Source organism: Xenopus tropicalis, chromosome 1 (genome assembly GCF_000004195.4).
Source record: "Xenopus tropicalis strain Nigerian chromosome 1, UCB_Xtro_10.0, whole genome shotgun sequence".
NCBI lineage: Eukaryota > Metazoa > Chordata > Amphibia > Anura > Pipidae > Xenopus > Xenopus tropicalis.
The window spans coordinates 120,058,212-120,072,683 of record NC_030677.2 but is presented as its reverse complement, the minus strand read 5'-3'; the positions used below and the strand labels follow the sequence as shown (position 1 = coordinate 120,072,683).

The window sequence follows — 14,472 nt, the reverse complement described above, 5'->3', positions numbered from 1 at the left end:
AGTAAATGTGCCCCATAGTGTTCCTAATGATAATAACAGATTTTTATCAGTAAAATCACACAAAATGTGTGTAATGTGTGCTATACTTTCAGCAGAGATAATAAATGTGTTTTTTAAAGCTAGAAGAAGATTAAAAAAAAACAGAGCATTGCATGTTCAATCCCATTGGGGTTGTAACATTGGAGGCAGCAGGCCTTGAGACTCATGAAAATAGAGAGACCTGTATTTCAATATACTTGCTGCACAGTTTACGTATGTATTTATGTGAAACAGTTCATCCTTTCCATCCCCTAGTAAAGTACACAATGAAATGTATTTTATAGAGCTTATCTGGTATTTGTATGCCATATGGCTCTTCCAGTTCAGTTCAGCTTTATTGTCATATGCACAGGTATAATGTACATAGTGCATTGAATCCTTACTTGAATACCTTCTTCACAAATGCTTAATACACTTTATACAAAAATCACAATAGAATTCTGTTACTTAAAAAAAGTTTGGTATTTAGCAAGCTTAACATTTACAGCGGCTATTATCAATCAACCAACCAACCAACCAACAATAAATGCAAGTATAAAAATAGCTTAACGCACCTAATATTTCCAGTATCTATTAGCAATAAGTGTAGTGCTTCCAATCTTAACATTGTAGTATCTGTTGCAGTATTGTACCTGAATAAATTAAAAGCCCATAAAGTCCCAATGTAAAGGATAATTCTGCAATATTGCACATGGTTTTTTTTGATGGTCATTTCAATGTAGAGAAGATGTGAGGGCTTATTTGGCCTTTGACTTAAACTGGCCATACGCTCACCGATAATATTGTACGAAACCTCGTTTTGTACGATATTCAGTGCGTGTATGGCAACTCTGCAAGGCGACCGATATCTCAGAAAGCTGCTGCTATCGCTCGACTCGCCAATCAGGCGGGTTCAAAGATTTTGATCGGGCGCCATTCAATGGCGTCCCAGAAAAATCTATGTTCAGGGCATTCCTATTGTTTCTACCTCCATATCTGATGATTCAGCCCTGAACGCCAGTGGAGGATTGAAACGATCTTTCGTGGGACCACCACGTGTGGCCACCTTTAGAAAAAGTGATTATAGTTTAAGATCTTGTCACACATCTGTTGAGAAGTGCTATAATAGCTAAATTATACAATGTTTGTGTTATACCCAAACCATAATGCTGATATATGTGGATCAACAGTACAGTTGGTATATATCATGTGACCTTTTTCTGAATGTAACATATTTGCAAATAAAGTATTTTGTCTTTTTTGACAGGCCATTTTCCAAATAAGGCGATGCCATCAGCAGGAACCCTGCCGTGGGTTCAGGGCATTATTTGCAATGCCAATAATCCATGCTTTCGTTACCCAACCCCTGGAGAATCACCAGGAGTTGTGGGAAATTTTAATAGATCCATGTAAGTTTTTGTTTAATATTTATTTATTTTGTTTTATTCTCTTTCTCAATGTAGCCTAAAAATAAATGTAACTAAATTTAAATGCCTACATTGAGTATGTTTGCATTATGAAATAAGTTACACCATAACAGTCAAAAATGTGAAACATTTGCAATGGTGATTTGTCATGACAGTTTAGTTATACTGCACATTAGTATGGCTGTTGTAATAGCAAACCATAACCAAAGTGTGATTTTGGTATGACCTAAGTCTTATTGTCAGGTTTGATCTAGAATCAGCGACAAAACCCAAAATAAATGAGCTTGATCAGGGATTGATTCTGGTCTTATTGATAACAAAGATTGGAAATGAATGTGAGACCAAGCATGCTGCTGTGCTTTTGTAGGAAATCAGTAGTTTATAGTAGTGACAATGTAAGAAATGTAATTATCTAAACAGTAAGATGTTTTGCCTTTTAGTGTCTCCCGTCTGTTTACCGACGCAAGGAAATTGCTGCTATACAGTCACAAGGACACCAGTGTAAAGGATATGCACAAATTTTTAGGAAATCTACATAACTACCGTGGTACAGGTAATTTTGATATAATTCCTTTTAACTTACTAATGCATATATAGGTATGGGACCTGTTATCCAGAATGTTCAGGACCAGGGATTTTACGGATAAGGGAAATTTCTGTAATAAAAATATTTCTGTAAATAAACCCAATAGGATGGTTTTGGCTCCAATAAGTATAGTTGTCTAAGTTGGGATCAAGTACAAGGTATTGTTTTATCATTCCAGAGAAAATAGATTTCATTTTTAAAAATTATAATTATTTGCTTAAAACAGAGTTTATGGGAGACGACCTTCTGGTAATTTGGAGCTCTCTGGATAATGGGTTTCCAGATAATGGACAATAAGCTAATCTTTATGCTTAATGATAACAGTGAATTCCCAATTCTGCATGTTTTTCTGGGGCTGTGGTGTAGCTTACCAAAAAGTATGAGGAGTTTAGAGAGAATCAAGGGTGTGACTGGAGACAGAAGTAGATTGAGTGTTTTTATAGCTTGGTATTTAACTGTAACTACAACTTGGAATAGAAATGTGATCTAGTTTTATGTCTAGGTAACATGCTGATCCAGTTTAGAATAGCATACAGTGAAATTCAGTGATTTAGAAAGTATATAGTGATAGAGCCAATAGTAGTGGGGAATCAGATCTGTATAGCTAAATTTTTTTTACATATATTAATAAAGTATTATTTATGGTAAAACACATACTATAAGTATACTTTCTAAACCCTGTATCCCTCGCATCCCTTGCAATTCATTGTGAGTACTAGTTAGAAGTGAAGATAATCAAGCAGGAACCAGATGGTCTAATTGGACAGAATTGGAATGTTTGTTCTAGGCAGAAGTTGTTCTAGACATAAAGTGCCTTGGTCGACCAGTTCTCGTGTACCTTTTATTGACATACTGTTGATCAAGAAGAAATAGTAGAATCTACTCTGGTAGCACACTAGTACTTTTATGTCAGTACTAGATTCTACATCAAGGCATAAAGCAACTCAGTGAAAGAAACAGTGGTGTGTATAAAGAGCTCTTTATGTTAAAAACTTTAAAATCATGGTTGCAGTGTACAATCTGTCCAGAGCAAAGGTCTCTATGGAGAAACATGCAGGCTATAGATTGTAACCACAATGTCCACATTCTCTTTGTGCAGGCACAGATGTTTGACAGCTGAACAAGCCGATTTTTTTTGGTATATTATAGTTTTAAGAACAAGTTACTGTAATTACGCATAAAATCTCTATATTAACAAACAAAACTTTATGCCACAGTGGGAACATTTATATACCCACAGAAATAAAATGTTCAAAAGTAATATAACAGGTTTTGTTGTTAATTTTATTTTCGTAAATATTTTATACATCTAGATGTTATTTTACAGAAAAGTCTTACAAAAGTAAGAATTTAGTAAGCTATAACAACAAACACACAAAAATAAATACATAGATTGGTTTTCTTAATTTAGATTATAATAATGGAATTCAATTTCCCCAAAGTCGCTGCCGGTTCGTATGTATGGGAACCCCAGATGGGCCTTCCCAACCAACATCTGGCCTAAAACTGTCCAGATCTCGGACAGGTTTGAGGGACCACATCGGTTAGTTGATGTGGTCCTTGCTCTGACGGTTCCTATGCCCCTAGGACCAAACAATCGAATTAACCTGTTATCACCCACCTTGGGAAAAGATCTGCTTGTTTCGCAGCCTTGCCAAATGAGAAGATCGTAACATTTATGTCCACCTTTGGGGAGAAGATTCGTTCATTTGGCACCCGTTCCAAATGAGTGTAATGCAAAGTGTATTCTTTTAGTGTGTATTTACCTTTAGTGTGTTACAAAATGCATCTACTCTACTCAGTATGTGGGTTCTTTGCAAGCATTTATTAAAGATGAGTAGCTATATCTTTATTTGAATGCAATTCATTTGGGTAAACGCCATTTAGTATTTTAAACCATCCATTGTATTAAACAAGCAAATGCATTATTACTTCAGTTGTGCTTCATGCCTATTTATATGCATTAGCACTAGGCACTGAATTATGGGGCTTTATACTACTAGAAAGCAATTCATTTGTGGAATTTGCCTCCAGGTTATCACTGCTATCTATCATTATGACACAATTGCTGAATCATGTACAGTTCATCCTCAGTTGCCCCAAAAAGGCCTCCCATATCTTTCCTTATCAGTAGAAGCACAGCTGCAAGTATATAAAATGTTTTCAACTACGGAACATGTTTGGTTTTTTTTTTAGAGGAACAAAAAATTAGAAGTAGCATCTAAAAGTAGGGATTTTGGTTTAGGGTAAAGATTTCAGCTCCCTGTGTCCCAACACACAGGCAGGCTCACATCCCTATCCCTACAGGTTCCATTTTTTAACCAGGACCAACAATCTGCAAAATGTATTCTGACCAAAGGTTCCCATTTTTTATGTTCTGCAGTATTTAAGTGCACATGATTTTTGTGTAGCAATTAGGGAACTGAGACATTTCCTAAAGTTTGCTGACTATATGCCTAGTGTTCCCTTGTTATCTGTGTGGTCTAGATTTGCTAAGCTCATAAATTACCATCACAGTCATCCGACTAAGTTTCTGTTCTGCCTTTTTGATTGCGAGGTGACATTGAAGCAACAGCACGCTGATTAGTTCAGTATTATTCCTTCATAAAATCAAGCAACAATTCATGGTAGTCATTCACTTAAAGGCACTGCTATTTTGAGGCCTTTATAGCAACCATGGTTGATTGTATTCTTATGAGTAAAGACAAATACACAGATAAATATGGCTGTTGAGAACAACCTATGCCCAATTGTTTTACATAATATTAATATTTATTGTCATCTCTTTTGTGAGGCAAAAATATTTTTGAAACAAGTTGTTGTCTTCTTATTAATTGTGAGTTTCTTTTAGAGTCACAGAAATACATACAGAATACCACATCAGAAAGTGATTGGAATCCTGTTTATATATGTTTATATATGCCCATTTAACAAGCCTTCTATTTAAACAGCATTTGTAAGATGTTGTAATATATCTTCTTTCAGTGCCCCTATTAACATATTGAAGGTTAATGGAACCCACATAGTTACCCTCAGTATCTTTTACTTTGTAGGAAATGACAATGGCACAAAAAATCTATATTTATAAAAATCTATAAAATTCATATGTCTGTTAGCCATACTGCAGATATATAGAAACAGACCTTTCAGCTAAGTGATGCTGATTTTAAATGATATATTACTATTCAGATCTACTATCATGCTTGAAATATGAAGCTTGAGAGAAGCCTGAAAGGAATGTAGTAACCCAGCTTATCCTCAGGCAGCTTTATTTAATACTAGTTCTAACAGAGCACAAAATCGGCCACATAGTTTATGTCACCAAATTATTTGGCTAACAGCGATGTTGAAGTTCAAGGGGCCATTTTAATTTTACTTATTCTTTTTATTTTTTCTATTACCTAAAAGCAGCTTTCTAATAATTCTATAGCTCTTCATGTGTATGCCTTTAAGAAAAGAAGGGTTTGTTTCCTCCGTGATCTATTGCTGGACCAGAGGCAGACTTTTCCATAAGTCTACCCATATGTTTCCTATAAGCCTTACAGGCTCATATACAGTAGCTAGTAATACATTATGAGATACTTTAGGTACTTTTTCTAAAATCAAAAAAATATATAGGTATAAATAAAATGTCCAATTTTAAGAGGCTTCTAGGAAAAGTACAATCTCTTGATTGTTTGAAGTTATATATAATAAATGTTAAACCATTTTTAGCACTGGTGAAAGCCAAGAGCTTTTATTAGAAAGTTACATAGCCAGTGATAAGACCACACAGTTTTTTAGTGCCCTTGTGTGGTTTATATATGCCTTATGATTAGTGTAATGGTGCTTACATTAGGACCTTTGGTGTTACAGTGGTTAACCTCCCACCCAGGTTTTCTTTAAACAAACTTTGCTCCAGCCTTCTATCTTGTCACTTGAACACATTCTTTATAATCTTAAATGTATATTTTTCGTGCAGGGAGTATGCAGGTTCTATAGTTGCAGAAAAAATACTAGCCAGTGGTTCAGGGTTATATTTACCAAATCAAGCAGTATAAAAGTCTTCTTATTTTTTTGACTGTACAAGTATGTGTCCAACACAAGACTATCCCCATAGGAGACAGTTATGCTACTACCATGCAGTGTTACCTAACAGGTATATATAAAGTACTACTACCAGCATACTTTAAGAATAAAGGAAACCATCAGGATGCTGGTACTTGAAGTTGAAGTACAAAAATACCTGCAAGGCCAAAAGACCTGCATCTTCTTGTAAAGTGTGTTCATGAGCACCTATAGTTAAAGGAAAACTATACCCCCAAAATGAATACTTAACTAACAGACAGCTTATAGTATGTTAAGTCACCTATTAAAGAATCTCACCAAACTGGAATATATATATATCATTAAATATTGCCCTTTCACATCCTTTCCCTTGATCCACCATTTAGTGATGGGCTGTGTGCTCCCTCAGAGATCACATAACAGGAAGCAAAAGGCATAGCTCTGTCCATTCATTGGGTAATGGGGCCTAGCATGTATGTGTGCCTTGGCTTGTTTGTGTGCACTGTGAATCTTATGATCCTAGGAGGCAGCCCTTAATTCTTCAAATTACAATTTTCTATTTAGGAATACCCAATAGCACAAACTACTAAATAAGTATATTTTTATGAAAATTGTTTATTAAGACGAAGCAGGGTTTTACATATGAGCTTGTTTATGCAATGTATTTTATAGAGACCTGCATTGTTTGGGGGTATAGTTTCCTTTAATTCTCTGAAGGCAATGCTAAATAATCTGATATTATTCCCGACTGCCCAATATAACATATTCTAAGTGCTCGTACAAGTGCTTTACGAGTGATTGCCATTTGGAAGTTTGGCATCCACATTTCCAATCTACAATTTCCTGAAAGCACTTGCAGTTTTGTTTTATGTTGGCAAGTTAAAAGGCAAGTGATAGGAAAGAAACCAGATTCACAGTTGACTCTGTACAATTCTCCATTTCCTAACAAAGATTGTGAAGTTCCAAGTACAGTAAAGGTGGCCATACACGCACGATAATATCGTACGAAACCTCGTTTCGTACGATATTCGGTGCGTGTATGGTATGTCGGCGAGTCGACCGATATCGCAGGATATCGCCCGACTCGCCGATCGGACCAGTTTGAAAATTTTGATCGGGCGCCATAGAAGGCACCTGACCAAAGTCTCCCTTCAGCGCTGAATCAGCAGAAGGAGGTAGAAATCCTATTGTTTCTACCTCCTTACCTGCCGATTCAGCCCTGAATGGTGTGTGGCGGATCTGACGATGTTTCGTGCGACCAATGGTCGCACGAAACATCGTCAGATCGCCACGTGTATGGCCAGCTTTAGTTGTATAAATAAATCTACAATTAACTCTGGTAATAGTATGGCTGTAAACATTGTACTGTACCTATTAAAAAGACTTAGCTATTTGTTATAAAGTGACAGGATATTGCACAGTATTATATTATGTGACTATATATAATTTCCCTGTTTAATCATACATGATTAATTATGCTTTTAATGCTTCTTAAAGCATGATAAATGAAGGCTCATTAAGTACTGCTTTGATTATGTGACTTCTGCTGATCTTGGCTTCTAATGCTGTATCACGGCTTTCTACAGCATTCTCTGACCTCAGGGAGGGGATGAGTCTAAAAATTCCAAGTCTTAGGAAATGTTATCTCCAAGTGGTATTTTTATTTTAGCAGGTCACTAGTAGAACTGGAGGGTGATATCTTGTAACTTGGAAGGTGCATGTTTTATGATGACAAGTCAAAATTTTATTGAAATAGGTTGGCCCAGCACTCAGACTACCCGCAGTGACCTTACTGATGAGTTGGCATTTCAGAGAGGAATGTGGGTAGTACAGCAGGCACCACTGGTTTTATGTTACTTCTGAGTGCTAAGCAGAATGCTTTCCTTCATTAATTTTCTTTCTTTTCAGTTGCACATTACAGTGTTAGTAATGTAGTTGAAAAGTCTTACGCAAATTGATTTGATTATAAAGCCAACAAAGCTTTTAAAATCCGTCTTGCCCCATGCATATAGAACAAACTTTCATGCATTTTCAAGTGTAATATAATGGTCTGAAAGTTAACATCATCGTACATTTTACCTTATCGAAAGTCAGTATTCAGGTCAGTAGAAATTTCCTGTTACAAAATGTCAGACTAGCAGCTAAATTATAAACCTATCTGCTGTTGAACTGTGGGACAAATCATGGCGAGTGCGACTATAGGCTACACCACATGGGAGATATTTGAAGAGATTTTGTGTGTCATACTTTTAGCTGACCCCCAAAGTTTTGTTACACAACAGCACACAACAGTATAAGATTAGGTCCCCTATCCTGTAATGTAAAATCTGATCAGATGGTGTATTGTTTCTTGTATCTACATCTTACAGTCAATCATGCCAGAGGAGCTGCTGTAAGATGCTATTGGGTGGGTGGGGGGCTGTTCTGTGTGCTTGAAATGCCAGGGCCTATTTTGAATCACAAAAAAGGTTGTCAGAAAGTGTAGCATGCAGTGTTCCAATTTGGTTATGAGCGATGGCAAATCTTTAATGCAGTTCATTAGAGAACTGACAGTAACTTGAGTATCGCCACTCACAAAATAATATTCTTGCATTCTTTACTCAGTGCCTGTGCCAGACATAATCCTGTGCCAAAGCAGGCATTTTGCCAGAAGCTTGGTACAATTTTAGTAACGTACAGTGATCTATTTACACATGTGTAAAGAGATTGTACGTCTCTATGAGTAATGCACTAATGCAACAATATGGAAATGCAGTTTATTATAAGGTTGTAATGCCAACTTAACCATTTTCATAAATGTACATTTTTATAATATATGCTGTTCTCTTTTGACCCCCCACCTGTTATTTATATTGCTTTCTGGTTGCTGGGGTTATCTACACCTGGCAACCAAAAACAGTATTATTCTGAGGCCAGAATGTTATTGTTATTACTATTTGTATTGCCTATCTTTCTGTTCAGCCCCCTGCTACTCATCCTCCAGTCTGTTGTCATAACCACTGAATAGTGGCGGTGATGAGTGGAAGCCTAGTAACCAGATAAAGGTTTACATTCCAAACATGAAAAAAAACCAATACGCAAGACTAAAAGAATAATTTCATAGCATGCATGTTAAAAGAATCTTTAAATTTCAAGTAAATGATTTGGTAAAATATATTCTTTTCTGCATTCAGTTTTACTATGGGGCACATTTACTAACCCACGAACGGGCCGAATGCGTCCGATTGCGTTTTTTTCGTAATGATCAGTATTTTGCGATTTTTTCGGAAATTATCGCAACTTTTTCGTTACCAATATGATTTTTGCGAAAAAACGCAAGTTTTTCGTAGCCATTCCGAAAGTTGCGCAAAATCTGGCGATTTTTTCGTAGAGTTAAAACTTGCGTGAAACGTTGCGCCTTTTAAGTTTTAACGCTACGACAAAGGCGCAACTTTTCGCGCAAGTTTTAACGCTATGAAAAAATCACCAGATTTTGCACAACTTTCGGAATGGCTACGAAAAACTCGCGTTTTTTTCGCGCAAATCGTATTGGTAACGAAAAAGTCGCGATAATTTCCGAAAAGTCGTAAAAAATCGCAAAAAATACGAAAAAGTCGCAAAATGTTCGTTTTCCAATCGGAATTTTTCCAATTCGGATTCAAATTCGTGTCTTAGTAAATCAGCCCCTTAGTGTGTTATACATGCTATTTTGGGGACTCATCTTTATTTATAATGCTCTATTTATATATCAATCAACGCACCAGAGGTCACCCCTTTAGATTAGAGGAACGGAGCTTCCATTTGAAGCAGCGTAGGTGGTTTTTCACGGTGAGGGCAGTGAGGTTGTGGAATGCCCTTCCTAGAGATGTGGGAATGGCAGATTCTGTTAATGCCTTTAAGAGGGGCCTGGATGAGTTCTTGAACAATCAGAATAATCAAGGCTATTGTGATACTAATATCTACAGTTAGTACTAGTGGTTGTATTTATAGTTTATGTATGTGAGTGTATAGATTGGTAGGTGTGGGTTAGGTGTGCTGGGTTTACTTGGATGGGTTGAACTTGATGGACACTGGTCTTTTTTCAACCATATGTAACTATGTAACTAACTATGTAACTGGCACGTTTTACCTAGCTGCAGAAATTGTTCATCATTTACATCAGTCCCTGTCCCAGGGGGCCTTACAATCTGAGGTCCTAATCACATTCACACATTCTAGGATCAGTTTAAGCTAAAGTGGAGTACCTGAGAGGCCATTGCAGATATGTGCAGAACATAAACATACCGTGCAAGGCAGAAATGCCAACCAGTGAGACACCCTGTGACCCTACCTTTCTCATTCTAAAACTCATTCTAATATCTAGGATTTCTGCTTAAGTAAACATTGTACAGATTGAGGCCATAATTTATATAGTATAGTTTCTGTTCAGAATACTTTCATACCTCCTAACAGTCCCAGTGTGGGTGGGATAGGTCTGATTTACAGACCTGAAAAGTGTCAGGAAGACTGCCTAAATGTAGAGTAGACTGGGAATATTGGGGGAGTAGTTGGAATAAATGAGCTTGGCTTGGATGGGATGCAGGGAGGCACAGATATTACATTTTACACTGACTTAATTGACAGAAGAGCATATATTTATTTGGGCTCTAAACAGAACCTTTTTTTCTGTAATAAAACAGTACCTCGCACTTGATCCTAACTAAGATATAATTAATCCTTGGAGGCAAAACAATCCTATTAGGTTTATTTAATGTTTAAATGATTTTTTAGTAGGCTTAAGGTAGGGATAGACAAATTATAACAGACCCCAGAAAAAAACCCTAAACCTAAGCCTTCTGGATAACAGGTCCTATACCTGTATTAACATTTTTTGTTTTTGTATACAAAATTGTTGGTAAACATTGAGTTGGGTAGTTTGTATACAGAAGGGTTCTTTAGACACTCTGGATTCAGTAAAGCCCAGCTGATACAGTGTAATTTAATGAGCAAGTATATTTTTACTGTTAGCTTTCCAGACTAATTCGTTTACAACATGTCAGACTTCCAGTGTTATATGTGTCTTTTGCATCTATTTGGAGCAACATATGATGATGATGATCCTGTGGTGATCGAAACGCGTAGATGGTATGCTGAAATAAATCACTGACTTGATTGATGCTGTAGCTGTGAGTGCTTTCTACTGTTGAGTTTGAGATATATATATATATATATATATATGATTTAAGCTGGCCACATACTTTAAGATTTTTAAAAGATCGTAGGACCAAGCTTATCCTGAAACGATCATGTTAAAGTATGGTTTGTCCATCAATGGTCAACGACCATTTCAAGCAATAAAGTCTAGTTGAAGCTAGGACAACTACCTTTTTGATCCTGCAAACAATTGACAATGGACAAATTTTTTTGTTAACAACAACATTCTCAAACCTGCCCAATCAATTTTTTGACCAATATCGGATGAAAGATTGCTAGATGTACGATCGCTTGGTGCACATTAACCTTACAATAATTTGACGGGTCTGTCATATTGCACTGAAATTGGTCGTTGAATAGAGAAAAATGATCACATGTGTGGCCAGTTTATATTGAGTGTTTAGCAGGTCATTATCAAAAACTCTAGGTTGACCCTTAAGATGGCCATACATGGAAAAATCTGCTTTGAGGTGGCCGAACGATAAGATCAGATTAACGGGATGCAGGCCATTGGGGCGTGAATTGCATCAGTGAGCCAATGCACTGCTCATCACCACTGGATTTTTAAACCTGCTCAGTCGACATCTGGGTGATTTTCGTCCATATATTGGTCGGGCAAACCCATCTGAGGGACCCATACATGGGCCAATAAGCTGCCGACACAGCATTTATCAGCCCTTGTAAGAGCTGCTTTAGGCTACCACCAGGCAAGGCATTTTCTTGGCCTGTAGATAATGCTCTGTGTGTCTTCACCTATGCTGACGCCTTGCTCCCCATGCTAACAATTATTTAAAAGTTGAATGTTTGTTAACTGACTTTTATACCTAAGGTACACTGCTTTATCTAATAATTTCAGATTGGTATCTGGGGTTAAGCTGCAGATGGCGAAAATTGTGCATTATTACTGTTTTGCAAGCCTTTTGCCTAAATACCATGATTGTATTGATAAACGATATCTCCCAATGAGTTTATTACTGCCTGTAGTGACTTGAGCAGGTTCATAAGGTTGCATGTTATTGTTATTAGTCTCTGTATATCTGATCACATTCCTGCAAACATAGATGCTGTTGATGCAAAGATAGTAACTATAGTAATATTTTTTTTCTTTTACTCCTCTAACAGGTTTAAAGCTTCGAGATTGCTTAATGGATAATGAAAAGTTTACAGATTTTCTCCTTAAAAATATAAGCCTGCCTGCTGTTGCAGTTGAAGAGATAATGAATGCTCACCTAAAACCAGAACAGGTAACAAAAAAAAAAAAAAAAAAGCAGGATTATTAAAATGGTCTAGTCCCTGAGGATATAACAGTTAAATTAAAGTGGCCATAAATGCACAACTAAAATTGTACACATTGTTGTGCATCTATCTGTACATATATGGTGGGCCACTGTTCCTAATCAATATTTGTGTACTATAGATATTGGTTGGGGGTCTACATTTGCAGCCTACAAAGCCTAGGGCAGCCCCTGCAGTATTTACACCTCTCTAACACAGTTCTGGGAAAAAAGCAAAGTAAATTTACATCCCAAGTACATACAATATTATATACATGAAGTCCTGCCAGATAAAAGGAAATATAATGTTCCCGCTAACAGTCTGGTTTCATATTACAGCCATTACTAAAAGTGGCTTAGTGATTAAGTTTCTGAAATCTGACTAAAATGAACTTACAGAAGATTTGATTCCTTCCGTCAGCTCTTAAGTTCTCTGATCTTCAAGCACTGAGACTAGAACTGTAAGATGTATGGTTATGGGACTCCTGTCTGAAACATTCTATATACAGCTCTGAGGCATATTATATATACATTATTAATATAAAGATTTTAGCTCTACAATTCGGTTCTGAGAAACAAAGGTTTTGCAAGAACATGGTCACAAATAGTTACACAGTTATATCTTTCAAAGTGTAGTCTAAAAAATATTAACATAATATTTTACTATAGGTTTTGGTGTCAGGCTTCCAGATACATCTGAAGGACCTCTGCAATAGCACACGGCTAGCAGAATATGTAACAATTCACAATGAAGTGGTTGCGAATCTTAGCCAAAAGATAATCTGTGCTCTTCCAGAAGAAAAGCTTAACCTGCTGGAACAGGAATTCCGTTCCAATGTTGACCTTCTAAAGCCCATTACAGTAAGTAGACAGAGATTTACTGGAATGATTTACTAATAGGCCTATATACAGTATGTAGGACTTTTACAATAACCATATTATTACAGAGTAATTCTACCATTTCACAGAATATATCTAATGTTATGTCATTTAAAGAGATACTGATGCCAAAAATTAAACCTTTTTTACATCTATCAAAACATTGTCTTTGTAACCTATTTATAATTTTGCCTTAAAAGTATTTGCCCAATGCTTTTACATTACCTATCAGATCCTCCCTGTTCCCTTTAACAGGGGGCTGCCATATTTGTCAGTTAGCATTAGAAGCTGTAACCGTCTGGCTGAGAAGGGACAGTCTGGTTGGCAAAACAGTCAGGTTTAGGAACTTCAAGTAACAATAACTTACAAAAGCAAGCCTATTGGTGAAAACATGACCTATAGGTAACTTTAAATGTACATTCATATTTTGAAGGGTAATTTTTTAGTGACAGTATCACTTTAAGATAAAAAGAGATACCTATCTAACTTTATACATTTTCTTAACTATATCCTAGTTTGATCTGTGGCCCTTTCTTCATCAAGTTCCAGCATAGTTTAGTTATAGTTAGGTAGTATTTACTTAAGCTAAAGTGTAAACTTTGTGTCTTTTTTAGGTTCAACTGCTACGTATACGTTTTATATATATACTTTTTGGGATTTATTTATTTTGTAAAATGTTGAAATGGTATTAGCATGGTGGTAATAAACAGCTGTAAGCATGGGTTATCCAAGGTCACAGAGCTTAGAAGTACTTAGCCTTTGATAAGAAAGCCACTAGCTGTTTTTGCTCACATCCTGCACTGGACATGTGGGTTGTGTGGCTAAGATAAGCCTTCTCAATACATTGAGAGCTCTAGGTGCATGGCTGTATCCCAGCCACTCACTGATCAATCTCCATTTTGATGCATTGCAGATTCACATTAAAGGCACTTGTAAATAAACAGGTGTAAAATAATTATAAATAATTACAATGAACGACAATGCTCCAGATCCTATGATCAAACTCAAAAAAGTATTTTACTCTAGAAAACATAATCAATACTGAGTAAAATTGTACAGTCTTTAACCA

At 36.4% G+C, this 14,472-nt stretch overlaps 1 protein-coding gene across 2 annotated transcripts in view; it reads left to right on the top strand.

Annotated features, from left to right (window-relative positions):
- The window catches only part of abca1 (ATP binding cassette subfamily A member 1), a 75,588-nt gene that overhangs the window by 21,876 nt on the left and 39,240 nt on the right, over positions 1–14,472 (top strand). For both annotated transcript variants that reach the window (XM_004910859.4, XM_004910860.4), the window contains exons 4-7: positions 1,286–1,427; positions 1,886–1,998; positions 12,373–12,494; positions 13,194–13,385. In XM_004910859.4, coding sequence (XP_004910916.1) covers positions 1,286–1,427; positions 1,886–1,998; positions 12,373–12,494; positions 13,194–13,385 — 569 coding nt within the window. The remainder of the gene's footprint in view (positions 1–1,285; positions 1,428–1,885; positions 1,999–12,372; positions 12,495–13,193; positions 13,386–14,472) is intronic.